Source organism: Hypanus sabinus, chromosome 28 (genome assembly GCF_030144855.1).
Source record: "Hypanus sabinus isolate sHypSab1 chromosome 28, sHypSab1.hap1, whole genome shotgun sequence".
Classification (NCBI taxonomy): domain Eukaryota; kingdom Metazoa; phylum Chordata; class Chondrichthyes; order Myliobatiformes; family Dasyatidae; genus Hypanus; species Hypanus sabinus.
Genome location: NC_082733.1, coordinates 18,286,013 through 18,309,052, shown reverse-complemented (window position 1 = coordinate 18,309,052; position 23,040 = coordinate 18,286,013). Strand labels below are relative to the sequence as shown.

Below are 23,040 nucleotides of genomic sequence, written 5' to 3'. Positions count from 1 at the left end.
CGGTATTCTTGCCAAAGTCCTGTATAATTCTATCAAGACAACCTTGTTTCTGTAATATTATATAATAGCTGCGTTCAAAATGCTCAACACTTATATTGATAAGGCACTGGGTTTGATTGGTATCCATCAATCACACTAAGTACCCATTGGCACAGCATGGATGCTTCTGGGGTGATCCTCATGAGTGAGTGAGGCTTCCATCAGTCAGATGTTGCATCCTCACTATCTAGATACACAAGCCCGGGCAGTACAATATGGAGAACAAGCTGTCCCATGAAGCAGGCTCCCCCTCTCCATGCATCTGATGAACCCAAAGGAATAGCCGAGACAGATACAGGTTGGTACCAGCCGCATTGCGGGCGCTGCCAGTCAGCGTTGAAAATGTTGGGCTGTCTGAGGGAATTTGGCTCCAGAATTTTCTCTCGGGATTTACACCTGAAGCCTTCCCCGTGACTGGGTATAGCCACAAGGCAGAAGAGATTAGAAATCAGATTTTTCCTCATCCTAGGTGAGCTGTCAACCATGGCTGATGAGCCCCCACTTGCCTGAAGTGAATAGTTTTAAGGTGCCAGAAACTGTTGTGCTGAGCTAAATAGCTAAGCTATACATGCCAGCCAGGAGCTGGATTTGGTTGTCAGAAGCTGTTCAAGGTGCACACCATCAGGAGCATTTAATAGGTAGTGGGAGCTTATCCCCATTACCACCCCCGGTTATAACAACCTTAAGGAACTGCATGATACACTTCAAAATTATATTTTTATAACACCACCTAAACCTCCAGCACCTAGGTGGACCTGCATGGGAACATCATAACTTGCAGATGCCCTGTCGCTACCTAATTATCTATACTCATCAGATAAGTCTTTTCCCCTCCTCGCTGGGCATGGATGAACTTGGCTGTGATCTACCATTTTGATAGTTTGTTGACATTCCATTCCACCTCACGTATGGAGACTGGTTAAGCCTGACAAAGTTTCGGAGGTCTGCAGATCTACTGGAAATAAAAGGCAGCTTAAGGCATCTCCTCAAAGACTGGAATATTATTCTTGTCCAGTGAATAGAACAATAGTCTTGGCATGTCTCCAGTCTTTTTGGCAGCCTGCCCCTTGTGGATTATTTTCTGCACTTTAGAGAACCTTGCATAACAAAAAAAAACATTGACAATAAACACTTTATTCAAATATCCACACCTCATTCAAAGGAAAGTATGTAAATAAACACTGAGTTAACATTCTGTGGAAGCAAATAGGACACAGATTGTTATTAACTTAAAATAAACTTTTTATGACCTGTGATATTGTTGTCATTGATTGTACATGCACACACACATTTGTACATATGTACTCACGCACATAAGCAAAAGCACTTGCTGATATTGGGTGATGCAGGATGTCTTCATGTCTTTCTGAATTTTGCATTGAAGGAATATCTGAGTTATAATTTGGATTTTAGCCTTTCAAAAAATATGCTGTTTTTTCACAAACTACAACTTCATAATACCCTGAAGAACGTGTCAGCCAGGAACGAATTCCTGAGGTGTGGCTGCTTCTGTAATATTGGAAACTTTAACCAAAATGTTTGGATCAGTTAGTGTTCTCTGTGTCAGACTCTTTGAGTTATGTTGAGGTTAAGTAAAATGATTTATTTCAGGACACGGTGAATTGCAGTTGTTATCAACATGCCATAACTTTTCACTCAACAGCATCTTGAAGGGTCGGAAGGACCTGTACTATGCCGTATCTCAATAAAATAAAATATAAGTAAGTAAAAAAAAAATTAACAGCAATAGAGCCACTTGTGGCCCAAGTAATCAGAAGCTCCTGACGAAGGGTCTCAGCCCGAAACAGCGACAGTACTTCTCCCTATAGATGCTACCTGGCCTGCTGTGTTCCACCAGCATTTTGTGTGTGTTGTTAACTAATGGTAGGCCCTCGATTTGCACACAATGTCATTATACCAACTTAAATTAAACAGTTGGGGTTACAGCTGGCCCGGTAAGACATGAGGGAAAGAAGTCCAAGAGAGTGAGGGGCTTCAGATCATGAACTGAGAAAGAAGATTGGAGTGAGGATCCCCTTCCAGCGAACATAGTGGGATAAAGAAATGTTATGGTCAGAGAACTGGGTGTGAAAGAAGATAGGGTTTGGTTTCAAATGATCAGTCGGTTGAGAGAAATTCAGATGAACAATGGGATGAAAAAGTTACCTTGTAATTATAGACTTTAATAAGATCTGCTGTAGCACTGTAGTTGACTGAATTTTGAATGTTTGAGAGTTTGAACGTTTTGGAAGCATGGGAGTTTGATGGTGGAGATGGGGGTGTAGCGGGGAGGGGAAGAGGTTGTGGTTGCTATGTCAGAGACCTGAAGAAGAACAAGTGAAGAAATATGTCAATAGCTGCCCCTCCGAATCTAGTTTGGAGCTGCAGACTGAGAGCTGATTTCTCATAAACCATGCAGAATTAAGCCTTCTTCTCTTTTGGAGTGACCTGCAGACTCCAGATCAATCCTGGAAGTGGTGTCGAGATGTGTGATGCATGTTGTTAGAAATGACTGTGCAGGTCTAGAATCCTCTTGTGGTCTTTGCATTAGGAACGTGGAGCATCCGGCAATGAGAGTCACTAACTTCGCAGAACATCCTGTGATTCTATTTGTTGTCGATTTTTGTAATATTTCATGGGAACTGGAGATTGTAATGCACAGAAACAAGGTGTTAAGCAAAATTAATCTCTCGCCATTCATGTCTGAAAATTCATGTCAGATCCTGCCATAATGCTACACAACAGATCTTATCAAAGTCATCTTATCATATCAATAGAGAACAGTTTATCCCTCCCCATCACTTTGGAACTACCTTCAGCCTTGAAATGGCGAAGTACACCTTCTTCATCCAACAGCTGGATGGGACCTCGTGTACAATTCTAATTTAATTGATCAAATGGTAGTGAAAAGGCCTTCCCTCAAGGATCTATCCTTAAAGCATCTTATTTCATATCAACGCTCTGTCCTTCAGCATGCTATCAACAAACATTTCACATTCATGTTGACTCTTGCTCAATGTTTCTAATTGTCATTCTAATTATCCCACAGCAGATGATCATAAATTTCTTCTAATTGAATATTCAGAAGACCAAAGCCCTTTTCTACGGTTTCTACTGCTAATTCACTCCCAAGTCATTGATTCTGTTCCTGGCTTTTGTATAAGGCTGAGCCAAAATGACTATAATCTTGGTGCTTGACCCTGAAATGCCCTTCTTACTCTATATCTTGCTGTTACTAAGACCCTCTATTTCACTTTCTATTAAACAACGCAATTGCACAAATGCTAAGAAACTGTTGTCAATGCCCTTTTTATCTCCGGACTTGGGACATTCCTCAGCAGACTCTCTCTTCATGACTGGGTTGTCCAGAATAGAACAGACACCAGCATGTGAAAGGTGACTGCCCTCCATCCTGGAATCCTGATCTTCCTGCAGCTAATGACAGCTACATGGGCTCTAGATTCTGGAGTTTTTCCGCCTCTCTTACCTTCTTTATGGGCTTTAAAATGTTATCACAAATCGCTCTCTGTCTCAGTGGCCAGTTCTGGTGGATGACTCTATTAAGAATCATCACGGTTATACTGGTTTACACTGGTCAAGGTGTTGGGTAAATAGAAGCCACTGCTGACTTCATAGCTTAGCCCCTTGACAGCAGAATTCCAGCTTTCTGTATAACACATGACCACCGGGTGAAAAACGATTACTATTGTTTCCCTTTCATTTTAGGGCTCCTGATATTCCCCCAGACGCAACAGTGATCTATGAAATCCAGCTGCTTGATGTTAGAAATGCTCCGGACCCAAAAGAGCTGTCACCTTCAGACTGCATACGGATCTGTAAGCAGAAACGAGAGCGTGGCAACTACCACTTCCAGAGAGGTGACTACCATAGCGCTGTAAAGTCATACAACCTTGCACTGGACTTCCTGAATATTTCCACAGAACGTAAGACACAAGCATTAATAATCTTTGTTTACCCTATTTTGTATTGTTTTGTGCTCATTCTCCTTCCCCTGCTTAAACTTCCTCTGCTGGTCTTCTGCCCACCGCTGTACTGACAGGTGTTACTCAGTCAATAGCACTCTTAGTCAGAGACAGAAGATCATGAGTTCAAAGTCCCCTGTAGCAACCTGAGGATAAGATTTAGGCTGATACTCTGGTGTTGTAGTGAAGCTATATTACACGGCTGGAGGTAAATTCATTCAGAAGAGGATTTAGAACATAGAACATAGAACAATACAGCACAGTACAGGCCCTTCGGCCCACAATGTTGTGCCCACCCTTAAACCTTGCCTCCCATATAACACCCCACCTTAAATTCCACCATATACCTACTTGACCTACTTTCTGTCTGTTCTTTCACACTATTTGAAGGAAAAGCACAGAAGTTCCTTATCCTTGTCATCTCAGAAATGAGTTATCAGTTCATTATCATGTTGATAGTTGTGGGATAAAGCTGCATGCAAATTCTGAGAATCATAGAGAGTCGTACAGCAAGGAAACAGATTCTTCAACCTATTGAGTCTACACTGAACTTCAACCACCTTTTTATGCCACTCCCACTTTATTCTCCCCATGTTCCCATCAACTCTCCAGAAATAGACACAGTTAGTTAGCACAATGCTTTGCAGTACCAGTGACCCTGGTTCAATCCCCACCTCTGCCTACAAGGAGTTTATACATTTTCCCCATGACCATGTGGATTTCCTCCAAGTGTTCTGGTTTCCTCCCACAGTCCAAAGATGTACTCAGTTGATAGGTTAATTGGTCTTTGTAAATTGTCCCGTGATTAGGCTAGGATTAATTCAGGAGATTGATAGGTGCTACACCACCCAGCAATAAATAAATAAAATCCCACCACTTGCCTACACACTAGTGGCAATTTACAGAGGCCAATTAACCTAACAACCTGTTTTGTGATGTGGGAGGAAACCAGAATACCAAAGGGAGCCCACGTGGTGACAGGGAGCATGTAAGACTCCACACCAACAGCACTGGAAGTCAGGATTGAACTTGGATCACCAAAGTTGTGATGCAGCAACTTTGCTGGGAACATCACTGTGCCAGCCTAAGGACTGTACATGTTATTTTCAGGTTAGCTCCCATCCAGGATTATGCAGGCTTGAGATAATTTAAAGTGATGTTCTGGTTAAGATTTCTACTGCTATGCTATGAGGTGTTTCATTTCAGTAGATTTCTATAAAAGCAGTGTATCTTGCTGGTAGAATGTTTTGGTTTCGGATAAAGATAAGGAGCCATATTGTTCAACTTAGGAATGTTGTGTCTCTCAATCAGGATGGTGGGATCAGGAGAAGGTTCCAGAGAGAGCTGGTTGGAGAGAGATTTATCACGAACTTGGTGGGGTTTGTGATCTTTTGGCGGGAGATACGGAGAAGAGAAGATCAGGAAGATGCTATTGCAAGGAGTGCTTCATGAGATTAAGGAGTCCAAAGTGGGAAGTTCTACCAGTGATTGGTGATGAGAATAATGGTTATACCCAGCTTTTGGAAGAGATGAGCCCCAACAGTCATGTGCACATTTTAAGACGTACAAAAAAGCTGGATGAACTCAGCAGGTCAGGCAGTATCAAATGTGCACATTTTGACTGGTCTAACTGTAATGGGTCCCTATATTTTCTTTCTTTCTTTTCTCTCTCTTAATAGCTGTTAGATAAAGCTGAATTTGATCAATATACTTTCTTTATAAATTTATGCTGGTGTATGATTCATCATTTCTTAGCAATCGGTAATTCTGCATGGGCAGTATTTACATGGCATTAATTGGAACAGCCCAACATTCCTGTTTGGTTGAAACTCAAATCATACTGACCCTAGAGGTGTATTGTTATAAAAGTGGCCTTCTCACCACTGAGGCACAGAGCTGTTAGCAGAGTTAGCTATTGAGCCAAGTTTGCATATGAGCCCACTGAGAGGGTTACTTTAGCTTCTGAGGTCAGGAAAGAATCAAACCCTTTCAAGGCATGTTTCGACATGGACCAGAATCAAACCTGACACATTGATACTGTCAACCAAGAGCTGCAAAAACTCTAACCCTATGCAACAAAGTCAAGAATAGCAAGATTTGATTTTGCAGTAAAAAAGCCTTATAGGAGAGGCCATGAACACATACCTGCCTGGAACTGCTGATTTTTTTGTGACAGTGTCAGGAAATTTAAAACTTCAACAGCATTTAGGAAGTAAATATACATACTGGGCTTCCTAGTCACACCCATGTTGTAAAAGTGACTTAAATATTAGAAAGCATAATTCATACTCTGATCTGCTACAGAATAAATAACATGTTCATCACATATTGTATATTCATGCAATCAAATCTCATTCACTGCTAACAAAACATAAGGTTATCACAGGACTGCAGGTTATTAAATAAATAGACTGAAATTTAGCCAATCTTCTCTGATAATGCTGTGTTCTTGGGGTGCCGAGTTACAAAGAAAAAATTTTCCAGGTGAATCTCATGGTTTTTGCCAAAACCCAAAGAGCAGCAGGGTGCTCTAATGGAAGAATATTAAGGATGGGTGTAAGCTATTAAATTGCTTGAGCTTGCTCCACTATTCACTTTGTGGATGAACTAAACCTGGGGTACACTATATCAGCTTTTCCTGACCACCCCTTAATAAGTTTAACCGAAACAAAATCTAACAATATCAGCCCTGGAAGTTCTAATTGCCACATTACCTATGGACTTCTGCAACAGGGAGTCCAAATCATTATTGTATTTTGTATGGGAAAAGAATTTTTCACTTTGCGCCTGACTGTTATTTTAAGATCTTGCTCCCTATGACAAGAAAACCACAGGTGTAGGACTAATGGAGCTGAGAGTTATACAAACAAGATTTTACACTTGTTTGTTGCACTCTGGATGTCAATGAGAAATTGGGAGAAATATTTTTTTCTATTCCCTATGCTACACTGGGCCTTTCAGCACTTCCTATGGCCTTTGATCAAATCAACCCTCAGTCTCCTATTTCAATTATCCTGTCTGCCAGGAGTCTTGGCACAGTTACAGCAAGAGAACAGGATAATCCCCCAATTATGTGCAAACCATAGAAATGCCTTGAACATACACACACGAAATGCTGGAGGAACTCAGCAGGCCAGGCAGCATCTATGGAGGGGAATAAACAGTCAACCCTTTTGAGTTGAGAACCTTCATCTGTACTGGAAAGGGTGTGGTAGGTGTAGAAAGAACCTTAGCCCACTTGGATTCCTGAGTTCAGAGGTATTTGAATATTGTAGGAAGGCATCTACATTCATATGATGGAAGTGAAAGCAATACCATGCGTTTACTCTTTAGCATCCAAAGGATCTGAATGTTAAAGCACATAACCAAATTAATGGATTTAATTGCTCCAAGTTCGTGTACTTTTCCACTTAATTTCATTTTTTAAAAATTCATGTGCAAAGGAAAATTGTGAGCTTAGGTTTATTTCCGTGAAGCTCATGATATTTCTTCCATTTCCCCAGTGCGTCTGACATGTCACCTGGGAGGAAATAACATTCACAACACTTAAAGGCCTGCAATGTACCCGACACAGTCATTATTCATATCTTATACCCAATAAAAGCTTCAAATGGAACCTCCTCCCCTTCCATTTTACTTTGCCCTCACTATTGCCCATGGTTCACCAAACTCAGCACATCTCTGCAGCAATTATTCTTGAGAAGCAAATTTAAAACAGAACATACTGGAAATGCTCAGCAAGACATGCAACATTGGTGGAGAGAGAAGGAGAATTGACGCTTCGAGTCAATTACCCTTCATCAGTTTCACAGCTTTCCAATATCTACAATTTTCTTGCTTTCCGATTCCTGAGAAGCTGTTGTTCAAAAACAACAGTGTGCAACCATAAGACCATAAGATATAGATGCAGAATTAGGCCATTTGGCCCATTGAGTTTGCTCTGCTATTTCAGCATGGCTGATCCATTTTTCCTTTCAGCCCCAATCTCCTGCCTTCTCACCATATCCCTCCTTGCCTTGGCTAATCAAGAATCTATCAACATCCGCCTTAAATATACTGAATGACTTGGTCTGCACAGCCACCTGTAGCAACAAATTCCACAGATTCACTACTCAACAGTATTCACTACTTAAACCCCCTGCTAATCTCACAATGTCAATTATATTTTCCGATGCTCCCATGTATCTATTATCCAGAGTACTTAACCTCTGTTGCTTCTACTACAGGGAGATTACCCATAGTTTAAACGTTAATGGATAAAAACAAATGAAAACTGAGGCCTACAAAAATCTAAAACATTGGAAAGGTTGATTTGAACAGTTGCTTTCATTCTGCACCAATGTCAACTGTTGGTGATGACAGGCTGCTGTTGTGTGGCTCTTGTACAGCCAACTACAATCAGAAAATAGACACCCAGGATCCATCTGGGGCTTCATGTATATGGGCCACCACAGATCCTGCCCAGTTTCTTATCAGTGTGTGATTTGAAGACTTGCAGCTGCTAGCTCCTATCTCAACTCAATCAGCAAGAGTAACTAATGATCCCCTGACATAATGATTCATCGTCTCTGGACAGCCCTACTACTGGTAACCCACCTTTTACCTACCTGAGACCTATATCTTTGAATAGAAATAAGAAATAACTCAAAAGGGAAGAGGTTGGAAGAGAGTAATGTAAAACTAACTATCATCATGTTCATCAGAGCACAGATTTTATGCCAATGGAACCATTACCAACCCAAGTGTCTTCAGCTGCTCTCCACTTCAGTGTTCAATATGTTGTGCATTAAGAGATGCTATTCTGCACACCACTGTTGTAATGTGTGTTTATTTGAGCTACCTTCTTGTCACCTTGAATCAGTCTGGCCATTCTCCTCTGATGAGGTGTTTTCACCTTCTAGAATGCTGCTCCCTGGATGTTTTTATTTTTTTTTTCGTGCCATTTTCCTTCAAAGCAGGGATCCCTACCTTTTTTATGGCATGGACCAATACCACTAAGAGGTCCGTGGACCCCAGGTTGGGAACCCCTGCTCATGAAATTCCCAGAAGGTCAGCAGTTTCTGAGATACTCAAGCCACCCTGTCTGGCACCAACAAACATTTCAGGGTCAAATCAACACATACAAAAACGCTGGAGGAACTCAGCAGGTCAGGCAGCATCCATGGAAATGAGCAGTCAATGTTTCGGGCCGTGATTTCACGGTCAAAGTCACTCAGATCACAATTCCTCCCCATTCTAATATGAGGCCTGAACAAAAACTGAGCCTCTTAATCATGCCTGCATGCTTTTATGCATTGAGCTGCCTTCATATGTTTGTATGAATCGAGCAGTATACAGTTGTGTCTAATAAAGTGACCACTGAATGTATGTTCATCTGTCTGTGTCATTGAGCACAGTAAGAGGCCATTCTGTCCACTAAGTCTGCCCATAAAGCAAACCTTCTTCCACCCTAACCCATCTTATTCTCCCAATTTTTCAATCAAACCCTTCCCCCAACACACCTCTCCCCAGATTAATCCATTCACCTGCATACCAAGGGCATCTTACAATGGCCACTTGACCTCCTAATCCATGTATCCGTGTGTTTTACGAATGTTAGAGGTAACTGGTGCTCCCAGGAAAATCACAAGCAAGAGAAAATCTATAGATGCTGCAAATCAAAGTAATACACACAAAATGCTGGAGGAACTCAGCAGGCCAGGCAGATTCTATGGAAAGGAGTAAACAGTCAACATTTCGGGCCAAGACCCTTCATCAGGACTGGAATAAAAAGAGATTAGAAGTCAGAATACGAAGCAGGTAGGAGAGGAAGAAGTACAAGATAGTAGGTGACAGGTGAAACTGGAAGGGGGAAGGGATGAAGTAAAGAGCAGGGAAGTTGATTGGTGAAAGAGATAGAGGACTAGAGAAAGGGGGAATCTGATAGGAGAGGGTAGAAGACAGAAGAAAGGGGAGGTGGAGGAGCGTCAGTGAAAGGTATTAGGCAGGTAAGGAGATAAAGTGAGACAGGGAAATGGGAATGAAGAATAGCGAAGCAGAAATGGGGGAGCGGGGAAACAGCAATTACCGAAAGTTCAAGAAATCAATGTTCGTACCATCAGGTTGGAGGCTACCAGACAGAATATAAGGTGTTGTTCCTCCAGTTTGTGGCTCCCAGGAGAAGTCCACATGGTTACAGGGCTTATCCTCCAGCTCCACACCAATAACACCTGAGGTCAGGATTGAAACTGCTCACTAATGCTATAAGTCAGAGGTTCTACCAGAATCAGGTTTATTTTCCCTAACATATGCCATGAAAATATTATTTGGTGGCAACATTACAGTGCAAGACAAAAAATTACTATGCACTAAGTATAATGCAGATGCTGTGGTCAAAGACACGTACAAACAAACCGGAGGAACTCAGCAGGTCAGGCAGTATCGGTGGAGACGAGCAGTCAACATTTGGGGCCGAGATCCTTCTTCAGTCCTGATGTTGACTGCTCGTTTCCACCGATGCTGTCCGACCTGCTGAGTTCCTCATACTTGTTGTACGTGTTGCAAAAAATTACTATGAATGCATGAAAGTGTAAATAAATAAATTGTGCAAAAGAGGAATAATAATGTTCCGCTTCACCACTCTGAAAGGTGCTTAGGTCGAATATGTTTCCAGTTCTGATCTATCAGGTCTGTGTGGAGCTTTTAAACCTTGGAAGCAATGTGGGGAGGTGAAATCCAAGGTAAATCCCTTGGATTTGACATCTTAATTGTTGAAATGAGTGAATGAACAAAACCTTTTCAACTCAGATATATCTACAGCATATGTGGAAAGGAGAAATAAACCGTGGCCAATTAAATAGGACTGCAGAACAAAACGTCATGGGTATGAACTGGTAGTAGGCAGGTTCAGGGCATAAGACACATGGAACCCTTTGTGTCCCCACAATAGTTTAAGGCACTTCATGTTCAATGAACAGGTCATCTTGTGCTATTATAATTGTTGCGTAGGAAAGCATGACAGAAATCTTCACATTATTATGAGACAAATGACTATTTCTGGTGTCTTGACAAAGTGATAAATATTCGTCAGAACAGTCTGTGAACTCTGTGGCTCTTTGAACAATGCCTGCAATTTTTAACATTTTCCAAACAGGGACACAGATTTAGCAGCTTAGATAACACAGCCTTCTTTAGGTACCACCTCAGAACGTTGACAGCAAGTATTTACTTAAATCCTCCATTAGGGCAAGAGCCCACAACTGAGGAAAGAGTGCTACCATTATGTCAAGCAACGTCCTGTCTGCAGACATCATTTCCTAGAGATCAATGCAAAGAATGAGGAAGAAGATAAGGTCAGAGTGGGATATTCAGGAGCCCCATGATCACAATGCTACCATGGTTGTAACCTTCTCCATTTCTACCACATTCCCTGCTTCATCCCCACAGGGCTCTCTCGTCTGCTGTCTGACCTGCCTTTATCTCACAGCCTTGCACTTTGGAGATCCCTCTTCACACTTTTTCACAAGTCCAGTGCAGAGGCGCAGCTAGTAGAGCTGCCTCTTCACAGTGTCAGTGACGCCCAGTCCAACCCTGACCTCAGGTACTGTCTGCGTGGAGTTTGTACGTCTTCCCTGTGAGCACTTGGGTCTCCTCCCCCAGCACAAAGACGTAGGTTAATTGATTCCTGTAAATCGGTGCTGGTGTGTAGATGAATGGTAGAATCTGGGAGAGTTTGCAGAATGTAAGGAGATTGGTGTTAGTGTAGGATTAGTGCAAGTGTGTGGTGATGGTTGGTGTGGACTTGGTACAGGTGTGTTCCTATGCTGAATCTCCCTATGAATCTAAAACCTTAAGACTTTAAGAAATTTGTTTATTTGACACGTCCCATTTCATCCTAATGGCAATTTGTAAAGCCAACTGTTAGTGACTTGGCATTGAACATAATTAGCAGAAATATTGTTTGAAGTATTTTAGGTATGATGTACCTAATTGACTATTTTTTTTCCTTCTTTGGATCTGTGGTATTGTACATGGAAATTAAAACTAAGTGAAGCAAAGGAAAAATGCAAATATAACATAGACTGTTTTCTCTTTTAACATTACTTTCATACTTCTACATAATGGATGAATTGAATATTAATATTTAGACCTGAATGGTAGAACTTACTGCACATCAGGAAACAACTTGGTTTCACCGTCTTTGAGACTGAGAAACTGACAGATAAATCAAATCTCCGCACCTATCAGAAGGAAGTGTGACATTAACATCAGCAGCTTTCAGTTTAAATATGAAACAGGAATTTATGCTGGGAAATGTGAACATAAAAATTCAACAAAGACATGGCAACAACAAGGAAATGCAACTTATTCAGCAGGAAATGGATAAAGATCAAATGAAGTTTCAATGCTGGACAAGTTTAAATTTTGAATATGTTCTAATGTCTGTGTTTGTTTGATGTTCCAGTTAAACCCAATGCTCAGGAAGCAGAAGAGCTCCAGGAAGATGGGCTAAAATGTCTCAATAACTTGGCAGCTGCCCAGCTTAAGTTGAAGCTCCATGAAGAGGTGATTGCTTCCAGCAATGCTGTGCTGCACCTAGATCCCAACAACGTGAAGGCGTTGTTCAGGAAAGGAAAGGTTCAGTATTTCATAAACAGAATTCCCCCTAACTCAGCGCTTGTGCCAGAAAAAGATGACTGTAAGAATTGCTCTTCTTGTCTCTTAATGAAATGAAAACATTAACCCGTTAATTTTAATTGGGTTTATTTCTCCTGGACTGCAGAATGGGAAATCACACTTAATTCATGTGAAATATTCTCACTAATATTCATCCAGAAATATTCCGGCTTCAAGGGTTAGAAGTGTTTAGAGAAAATATGTAATTTCTCAGGTTTATTTTCAGTTTGGATACAAAATCAATCAAGCATTTTCAAACACACCGAGATAAACATCTCACTCAAGTTTAATTGTTTTCTTTTGCTTGTAAAATTATATCCAATTTCATATCACAAAAGGGCAGTTGAATAGGATTTATTCTACTGGTCAATATTTCTTCTCTTGAAGATTCTAAAACCTCACTTTTCCTGATCCAAACCAGGACTTACATTGAAGAGTTCAGGTGTTTAGGTAAGACTGGTGGGATTGAACAATTATGTCTCCAGATCAAATCAAGCTATTGAGCATGTTTACAAATAACAAGTTACAGTCTGTGAATCAGACTGCAGTCAAACTATCAGTGGAAGAGAAGAAGCTGCTTCTACTTTGACTATTATACTGGGACAAAATGGATACTGCAATATCCTCATAGAATCAAGGAGCATAGAAACAGGCCCTTCAGTCCATCAAAATTGCACATTATGTCGAGCTGCCATTTACACTAATTCTACTATTTTTCTGTTCATGTTACCATCATCTCTCCCTGATTCTACCACTTACCCACACACAGAGATAACTTGAAGTGGGAGTAAGTTAGACCACCCCGAGATAATACACACAATTGAAGGAAGAACAGGCAAAATCCAGACAGTCCCTGATGTTAGAACAGGCAGCCAGCAGCATCCATTGAAAAGAGTAAACAGTTGACATTTCGGGGCAAGACCTTTCATCGGGACTGGAAAGAACGAGGAGAAGTCAAAGTAAAAAGGTAGGGCTCCTCACACTTCTTTCAAACCAAAGGTGTAGCCATGGGCACTCGCATGGGTCCCAGCTATGCCTACCTTTTTGTCGGCTATGTGGAGCAGTCCATGTTCCAATCCTACACTGGTATCACTTCCCAACTCTTCCTACGCTACATCAATGACTGCATTGGTGCTGTTTCCTGCACCCACACTGAGCTCATCAACTTCATTAACTTTGTCTCCATCTTGCCCTCAGATGTACTTGGTCTGTTTCCAACACCTTCCTCCCCCTTGCTTGATCTCTCTGTCTCCATCAGAAGGTGATGGCATTTTTACAAGTGACGGGGTGGGAAGAGGTATAGTCCAGGTAGCTGTGAGAATTAGTGAGTTTATAAAAGATATCAGCAGATAGACTCTCCAGAGATCAGGTTGGAGGAGCAACACCTTATATTCCATTTGGATAGCCTCCAACGAGCATCAACTTCTTGAATTTCTGGTAATTGCCCCCCCCTTCATTATTCCCCATTCCTGTTTCCCTCTCTCACCTTATCTGCCCATCCCCTCCATTTGTTGCTCCTCCCCCTTCCCTTTCTTCCATGGTATTCTATCCTCGCCTAACAGATTCCCCCTTCTCCAGCCCTTTATCTCTTTCACCAAACTTCAACACCTCCCCGTCTCCTGGTTTCACCTATCAGCTGCTCCCTAGTTCTTCTTCCTCCCCTCCCCCCCGACTCCGAATTCTCTTCTTTCTTTCTAGTCCTGATGATAGCTCTTGGCCTCAAACATTGACTCTTTACTCTTTTGCTGCCTGGCCTGCTGAGCTCCTCCAGTATTTTGTGTGTGTTGCTCTGGATTTCAGCACCTGCAGGTTTTCGCATCTTTGTATCACTACCTGATGTTAGTACTAAACCCAGATTGCTGGAGCTGTGAGATGGCAATTCTACCACTGTCTGCCCTTACTACTGAAACAATACAAGCCTATAAATTAGGTCAGGGAGAGCACAGACACAGGCCCTTCAGCCCATCCAGTTCTTTCTAACCTGATCTTCTGCCTACTTGTACTATGGGCACGATGTTCCATACTTCTCACACCCATGTGCCTAGCCAAACTTCTCTTAAATGTTTCGAATTGAATTCACATCCACCACATTTTAACTGTTCTTGGATCCACATGCCCTACATCCCATCTCAGAAGCATATCTTCTCTGGTCCAAAAAGTACCTACTCCCAACATCTCCTTCATCTTGAATGTATTGCTTCATAAAAAGCAAGTTAACAGTGGAGACTCCTTAGATAGCTGTGACCATAAAGCCCAATTTTATACCATCCTCAAGATCTCTGGATTACACGTGTGTTGAATGCATTGTCATAATCATACAAAGTCTACTTAAAAATTGACCTTTAACATCTTTTACTTTGTTTAAAAGCTCGTGCCAGTAACGAATGAGGAACTATAAATTTATGCATATGAGAATAATGCCTTTGCAAGATGTTAAGAACAATAGCATTCAGAATGAATGTCTCACATGTTAAAAAACTACTAAATGAAATTAGTTGGGGTCAGGCAGCTTCCGTGAATGCAAATGGACAGGCAATGTTCCCTTTGCTAATATATATTTTGCTCCAGATTCTAGCATCAGCAGTCTCTTATGTCTTTAAAATCGCGCAGGCTTTTCTTAAAGAGGGTGTTAGCATGGAAAATCATTTTTATCTTGGATTGACCTCCATGGGATCAGAATAATCCATGAAATTTGCTATTGTGCTGTCTTCTCAGCCCATATAACAAACTCCAGTCCATTTCAAAATGAATTCCAAGCAACAGGAGTGGGGAGTCTGATCCTGTAATTTTTTAAATTTCCTAATTGGAATAATATCCCAACTCTATATCTGCACATTACAGGCGAAGTTTTCAATTGGCAGGGCTAGGCAACAGTGGCTGACAAGGCAAATAAAGGACTGCATAAAAGCCAAGGAAAGGGCATATCAGGTCCTAACAATGGGAAGTTGGATGATTGGGAAGCTTTTAAAATCAAACAAAAGGCAACTAAAAAAAAGCTATAAGAAGGGAAAAGATGAACTATGAGGGCAGACTAGCTGATAATATAAAATATAATGCCACAAGTTTTTTTCAGTTCTATAAAGAATAAAAGGAAGGTGGAGTTGATATTGGACCACTGGAAAATGATGCTGCCGAGGTAGTAATGGGGGACAAAGAAATGGCAGATGAACCTAATAAGTACTTTGCTTCAATCTCTACTGTGGAAGACAGTCACTGTATGCCAGAGGACCCTGAGTATCATGGAGCAGGAGTGAGTGCCATTGCTATTACAAAGGAAAAAGTGCTAGGCAAACTGAAAGATCTTAAGGTGGATAAGTCACCTGGGCCAGATGGACTACATTCCAGAGTCCTGAAACATGTTGCTGAAGAGATAACAGATGCATTGGTCATGACTTTTCAAAAACCACTTGATTCTGACATGATCCTGGAGGACTGGAAAACTGCAAATGCACTCCACTCTTTAAGAAGAGAGGAAGACAAAAGAGAGGAAATTATAGGCTAATTAGCCTAAACTCAGTGGTTGGGAAAGTGTTGGAGTCCATTATTGAGGATGAGGTGTCAGGGTACTTGGAGACTAATGATAAAATATGGCAAAGTCAGCATGGTTTCTGTATTGGGAAATCTTGCCTGACAAATCTGTTAGAGTTCTTCAAGGAAGTAACAAGCAGGGTGGACAAAGGAGAGGCAGTGGATGCCATTTATTTAGATTTTCAGAAGGCATTTAATAAGGTGCCTCACATGAACAAGATAAAATCCTATGGTGTTACAGGAAATATATTGGTATGGATGGAGGAATGGCTGACAGGCAGGAGGCAGTGAGTGGGAATAAAGGGGGCCTTTTATGATTGGCTGCCTGTGACTAGTGGTGTTCCTCAGGGGTCAGTATTGGGACTACTACTTTTCACATTGATCATCAGTGATTTGGATAATGGAATTGATGGCTTTGTGGCAAAGTTTGTGGATGATACAAAGATTGGTAGAGGGGTAGGTAGTGCTGAGGAATCAATGCAATTGCAGCAGGACTTTGACAGATTGGAAGAACGGGCAAAAAAATTGGCAAATGGAATGCAGTGTTGGGAAATGTATGATAATCCATTTTGGTAAAAGGAACAATAGTACAGTCTATTATCTAAATGGGGAGAAAATTCAAACATCAGAGGTGCAAAGGGATTTAGGAGTCCTCGTGCAAGACTCCCAGAAGGTTAATTCACAGGTTGAGTCTGTGATAAAGAAGGCAAATGCACTGTTTGCATTTATTTCAAGGGGAATAGAATATAAAAGCAAGGAGATAATGCTGAAGCTTTATAAGACATTATCAGGCTGCACTTGGAGTATTGTCAACAATTTTGGGCCTCTTATCTCAGAAAGGATGCTTTGTCATTAAAGAGAGTCCAGAGGAGGTTCACGCGGATTATTCTGGGAATAAAGGGGTTAACGTGAGGAGCATTTGGCAGCTTCAGGCCTGTTCTCACCAGAATTTAGAAGAATGCGGGGTGATCTCATTGAAACCTACCAAATGTTAAAAGGACTAAATAAGGTGAATGTGGAGAGAATGCTTCCTCTGGTGGGGGTATCCAGAACTACAGGATACAGCCTCAAAATTGAGGAACAACCTTTTAGAACAGAAGTAAGGCAGAATTTTTTCAGCTGAAGAGTGGTGAATCTGTGGAATGCTCTGCCACTGACTGTGGTGGAGGCCATTTCCATGGGCACATTTAAAGCAAAAGTTGATAAGATTCCTGATTGATCAAGAAGGGTTATGGTGAGAGGGCAAGTGGTATGGTGTTGAATGAGATCTGTGATCAGCCATGATGAAATGATGGAGTGGACTCAATGGGAGAAATGTCCTAGTTCTGCTCCTATGTCTTAAGGTGTTATTACATTCACCTTTTTTATTTGATATGAGAATGTATGCACTCTCCAACATTGAGTTTACCTATTTCTCTCTCAGCATTCCCTGCCTCACAGTTTGTATTTCACAGAGTCCGAGAAGCTTTAAGGACGGGATGTTCAATAGTGAAGGTTAATTAAGAGTTTGCCTGGGGTGGTGGGATTATCAGTACAATGGTTTCCAGAATGAATAACTTGGCCTCTCACTGTGACCAAATACCAGGCATGCACCAATAAGCACAATTATCCTAAACACAAAAAGCCCTCTTTCCCCATCCTGTGAACACACCTTAAAGAATAATAGCTTCTAACAGATATTGCCAAAACATTTTTCTCAAATCCTTGCACAACACAACTGGGTCAGGGTAATAAGCCCCATGTACAAACTTAAATTAGATAGGACAGATGCTCACGCTCTATAAAGTGCACATTAGCCTACATATTAACCATTCATAATTCTCGGTTGCTTGGAGCTAGTTGCCATGTGGATTTTCTGCCTGTGCACATCAGCTTAAAATGACATATGGTTGTGAGGCAAATTGCAGCTTATTGAACTGCTTATCCCTCAATCTTGATTCCTTATCTCTGACTTATGTGAGCACTCTGACAAATTGATTTGCTTTTGATGAGTACCTTTCTTCTATGTTAATCAGAAACAGATGCCTTTCTGGTGCTGATCTAACTGCATTGACAGTTCTTTAATAATTTACAGATTTGCAGTCACAACTAGTTGATGGCAAAAGGGCACCATAGATTCAATATAATTTTATGAAGGTGTGCTCAAGTCGCATATAGTACCACACACAATGGCGTCAACCGTGAGGTGACGGAGAAAGATCATGACCTCCAATGCATGTGATGTCATCAAAATGAACAGTCATGGAAAATAAACAGTACTGATCCAGGGGCAATGATTTCTGTCCTGTAAGAAGCCAACAGTTTCCATTTCACATCTCCAGTGTGTGTGGTGGACAGGAACTCAGAGGATTACAAAATAATAATAATTGAAGATGATTCAACACATTTATCCAAATGAGCCTGCATACCCCTTCACTCCTGGACTGGTTCAGTTGGAGTCATTGAAGCAGGCCCTTTGGAACATGAATCAGAATAGATATTGGTTTAGTACTGACACCTGTGCTGGACCCGGCACGTAAGAGCAACTGTGGAGAAAGCATGGCAGCTCCTCTACTTTCTTAGAAGATTGCGGAGATTTGGCATGACATCTAAAACTTTGCCAAACTTCAATAGATGTTTAGTGGAGAGTATATTGATAGGCTGCATCATAGCCTGGTAGGAAACACCAATGCCCTTGATCGGAAAATCCTATAAAACAATAATGGATTCGGCCCATTTCATCACGGGTAAAGACCTCCCAACCACTGAGCACATCTACATGAAACGCTGTCGTAGGAAAGCAGCATCCATCATTGGAGATCCCCACCACCCAGGTCAAGCCCTCTTCTTGCTGCTGCCACCAGGTAGAAGGTACATGAGCCCCAGTACTTCAACAATAAAACTCTGAGGTACAGTGACCACAGCCATTATCAGCGCTCTTCAGAGATTGTCTGCCTGACATCAGTGGTCACGCAACCATGTCATGCACCACCTGCTCCCGTGGCTTCACATGGCCCTGATCGAATGGGAGTGGGGAGGCGGGTGGGGGTATGGCTAAGCAGGTACAACACTTTTCCCAAGGATGACCCGCAGGGTAGTGGAGGAAAGGAGTGCCTTTCACCTCCTTTGGCAGAGATGTATCTCCCCCAGCCACCCAGGACTATGTGGGAGAGAAGGATTAGATTGGTCTTAGAGTAGGTTAAAAAGAGAGCACAACATTGTGGGCTGAAGGGCCTGTACTGTGCTGTACTCTTCTATGTTCTATGTCATCAAACTGGAGAACTATTTAATAGTCTTATATCAGTGGAGTAGAAACTATCCTCAAGCCCGCTGGAATTACTTTCAGGCTCTTGTATGTTTTGCCAATGGAAGAGGTAGGTGACTGCTTTACTAAGGCAATGAGAAGTACAGTTTCTTGAGGTCACATGCAGAGCAGTTGCCATATCAAGTTGTTATGCATCCATTAGGGATACTTTCTATGTTGCATCAATTAGTAAGGGTTGACAGGAACATGCCAAATTTTTTGCCCCTTGAGGAAGTAGGGACATTGGTGAGTTTTCCTTTGCCATTTCTTTGGAACCCCATGACTATGCTGACCATAAATTACCTATCCTTGCCAATTCCATTTATCAGCACTTGGGACACGGTCACATTGGTGATTCAAGAGTTTGGTAAATATTGTTTAGTAAAAATGTTGTTAAATGTTGCGAGGGTACCCGCCTCCATCACACATCCAGGTAATACAACTACTCCTGGCTGAAGAAAATTTCTTCCTCATATTTTCTCTAAATCTCTTACCTCTTGCACAAATGCAATGCTGTCCAGTTTCGTTTATGCCCCACGGTTCAATTCAGATTCTGATTTATGTATCGCATGTACATCAAAATACACAGTAAAATGTGTCATTTGTATTACCAATCAACACACCCAAGGATGTGCTACTTCTTGGCTTCCAGTCCTTGGTGCTGGACTGGCAGCTGTCAGGCCTCCAAGTTCCAGACCCTGGCCTGGACTTGCAGACTCACAGATATCAGAGCTTTGCCCTCTGGGCTTGTTGGCTTCAACATTAAACTACTTCTTAATATACTGCTGTCTCTCTCCCAAGGAAGGAACGGCATTATTTAAAAAAGCCAGGCAACCACAAACTCTGGGAGAGTATTTCAAAGCATCGCATGCAACCGAATGTAGACATTTTTCCTGTCCATTGTTTAAATCCCTTTTCACTCTGTGTGTACCTCTTTCTGGATCTCCTGATTTTTGGATTCATTGGCCCAGAAACTGATACGAGCTGGGTGGTATAATGCATAGTGCATCAGCTGTTGTTTCGGATGCAAACTCTAGCAGCACCCAAGATCCAGGTCCATGCTTAGGTCAAGAAATCATATATGCCATTAGCTTTCTCCTGGCTTTATCCATCTCTTAGAAACTGATCTGTCATTCAACTTCACAGCATTCATTGTGGAAGTATTTTAGTTTACCCAGTGTGTGGCATTGCACATTCACTAAACTCTTTGACAATAAGAAAAGGGGCAATTTTTTTCTCCAATTCATCACCTAATTAATATCCCCTTCATACCTTCTATGAATTTCAGTATTATTTATTCATTTTCTAATCTTAATTTCACAGGTAAATGAGAGACACAATTCTACAGTTGCTGGGAATCTCATACAAAATGCTGAAGGATCTCAGCAGGTCACAAGACCATAAGACATACAGTAGGAGCAAAATTAGGCTATTTGGCCCATCGAGTCTGCTTCACCATTCCGTCGTGGCTGATTTATTATCTCTCTCAACCCATTCTCCTGCCATCTCCCTGTAACATTTGACAATCTTACTAATCAAGAACCTGTCAACCACTGTTTTTAATAGACCAAATGACTTTGCCCCACAGCTAAATGCAGCAATGAATTATACAGCTTTACCACCCTCTAATAAGAAATTCCTCCTTGTCTCTGTTCCAAAAGGGTGTATTTCTATTCTGAGGCTTTGCTCTGTGATCCTTGGCTCACGCAACTATAGGAAACGCCCTCCCCATATCTACTCTATCTAGGCAATTCAATATTTGATAGATTTCAGTGAGATACCCCTCATTCTTCTAAACTCCAGCGAGTACAAGCCCAGAGTATTCAAACACACCTCAGCTATTAATCCTTTCATTTCCAGGTTTGTTCTTGTGAATCTCCTCTGGATCCTTTCCCATACCAGTACATTCTTTCTTAGATAAGGTCCTAAAACTGCTCACTATTCTCCAAGGGAGGCCTCACCAGTGACTTATAAAGCCTCAGCATTTCTTCCTTGCTTTTATATTCTAGTCCTCATGAAAAGAATGCTACCACTGCCCTTAACTTCCTTACCACCAACTCAACCTGCAAGTTAACCTTTAGGAAATTGTGCAGGAGGACTCCGAAGTCTGATTTCCAAATTTGCTCCACATTTAGACAGTAGTATTTCCTTTTATTCATTCTACCAAAGAGCACGACCACGCACTTTCCTGCACTATGTGCCATCTGCCATTTCTTTGACTATTCAGGGGTTCCCAACTGGGGGTCCATGGACCGCTCAGTTGATGGTAGGGGTCTGTGGCATAAAGTGATTGGAACCCCCTGTTCTAAACCCTTCTGCAGACTACCTGCTTCCTCAACATTATCTGCCCCTCCACCTATTAGGTCAGACACCTAATTAGTCATCGTTTCAGGCCAAGACCCTTCATCAGCACTATTCAATTCCCTCTATAGATTCTGCCTAACCTGTTGCATTCTTCCAGCACATTGTGTGTGTGTGTTGCTCTCTGCTAAATGGCAACATCTCTTTCTCCTCAATTCTGCATCCAGATCTGTAGTTCCAGTCAATGATGCCACAGTGATTAGCAACAATTTCCCATTTCCAATCACTGAAAGAATCACCAATGATATCCTACTTCTTGCATTGGTGCCCAAAGTCATGGCACTTAATGTTCTCCAGTAGTCTCCTCCACAATATTTTGTTAAGGTCATTGAAAATGTACGTACACCACTCCCACCACTTTCCTCCACTTCCTCAAAGAACTTCATTCAGATAATGAAGCATTTTCTTCTTCGGTGTAATCCCACTTAGGCAGCTTCAGGTGATATTATTTTTAAGTAATTAATAAATTCATCAATATTGAACTGGAGTCTCCCACCATTGGGCCGTGCCTATAGTCCACAATCTGGTTTTCCAGAGCACGCTACTGGTATCAATGACAACCTCCGATCCCAAATCTGAACCGCCTTCTGTTGCTTTCCACCTTCCCTGAACTTGCTCTTTAAACAGTTTCTGTATTAATCATAAGTAATGATACACACGTAAAGGAAAAGGGAGGATTGCAGTGATTTGCATCATAATTTGAATAGCCAGCAAACCAGAAAATAACTCAAGATAACCTTTAGCTAACCCTAACCGCATCATTGTGCTTCAGGATATCTTGTGGAACTATTAAAACTTACTTCTCTAGTTAAATTTCCACAGATTCTTAAACAGACAATTTGTTTACCAATCACAAAATAAAAGCAAAGGCAAATCTATTTAGTTTTGGTTCCTTCATGTGAACTTCTGCTCTTTTTGCTTTGTATGGTAGTTATTAGCAGAACAGGGTGACTACGAGGGAGCAATGGAGACACTCAAGAAAGCACTGAAACTTGAACCCGGCACAAAGGTAAAGAAATGTTTAATCTTCATTTTAATCTTTACTCAGATGAATGAGAAATCAGTGTGCACCTTCACAGGGGATTAGAGATGGCATTTTTTCAGGGTACGGTTCTAATGCAAACATGATCCTGAGCGGTGATTGAGAAAGTACCTTACATTAGTAGAGTCAGATTTAATTACGTCAAGTCT

The 23,040-nt window shown here is 41.5% G+C and overlaps 1 protein-coding gene across 1 annotated transcript in view; it reads left to right on the top strand.

Moving 5' to 3' along the window:
• The window catches only part of fkbp16 (FKBP prolyl isomerase 16), a 164,612-nt gene that overhangs the window by 114,465 nt on the left and 27,107 nt on the right, over window positions 1–23,040 (top strand). The window contains exons 3-5 of the mRNA XM_059952686.1: window positions 3,766–3,983; window positions 12,466–12,638; window positions 22,781–22,858. Of these exons, the coding sequence (XP_059808669.1) occupies window positions 3,766–3,983; window positions 12,466–12,638; window positions 22,781–22,858 (469 nt within the window). The remainder of the gene's footprint in view (window positions 1–3,765; window positions 3,984–12,465; window positions 12,639–22,780; window positions 22,859–23,040) is intronic.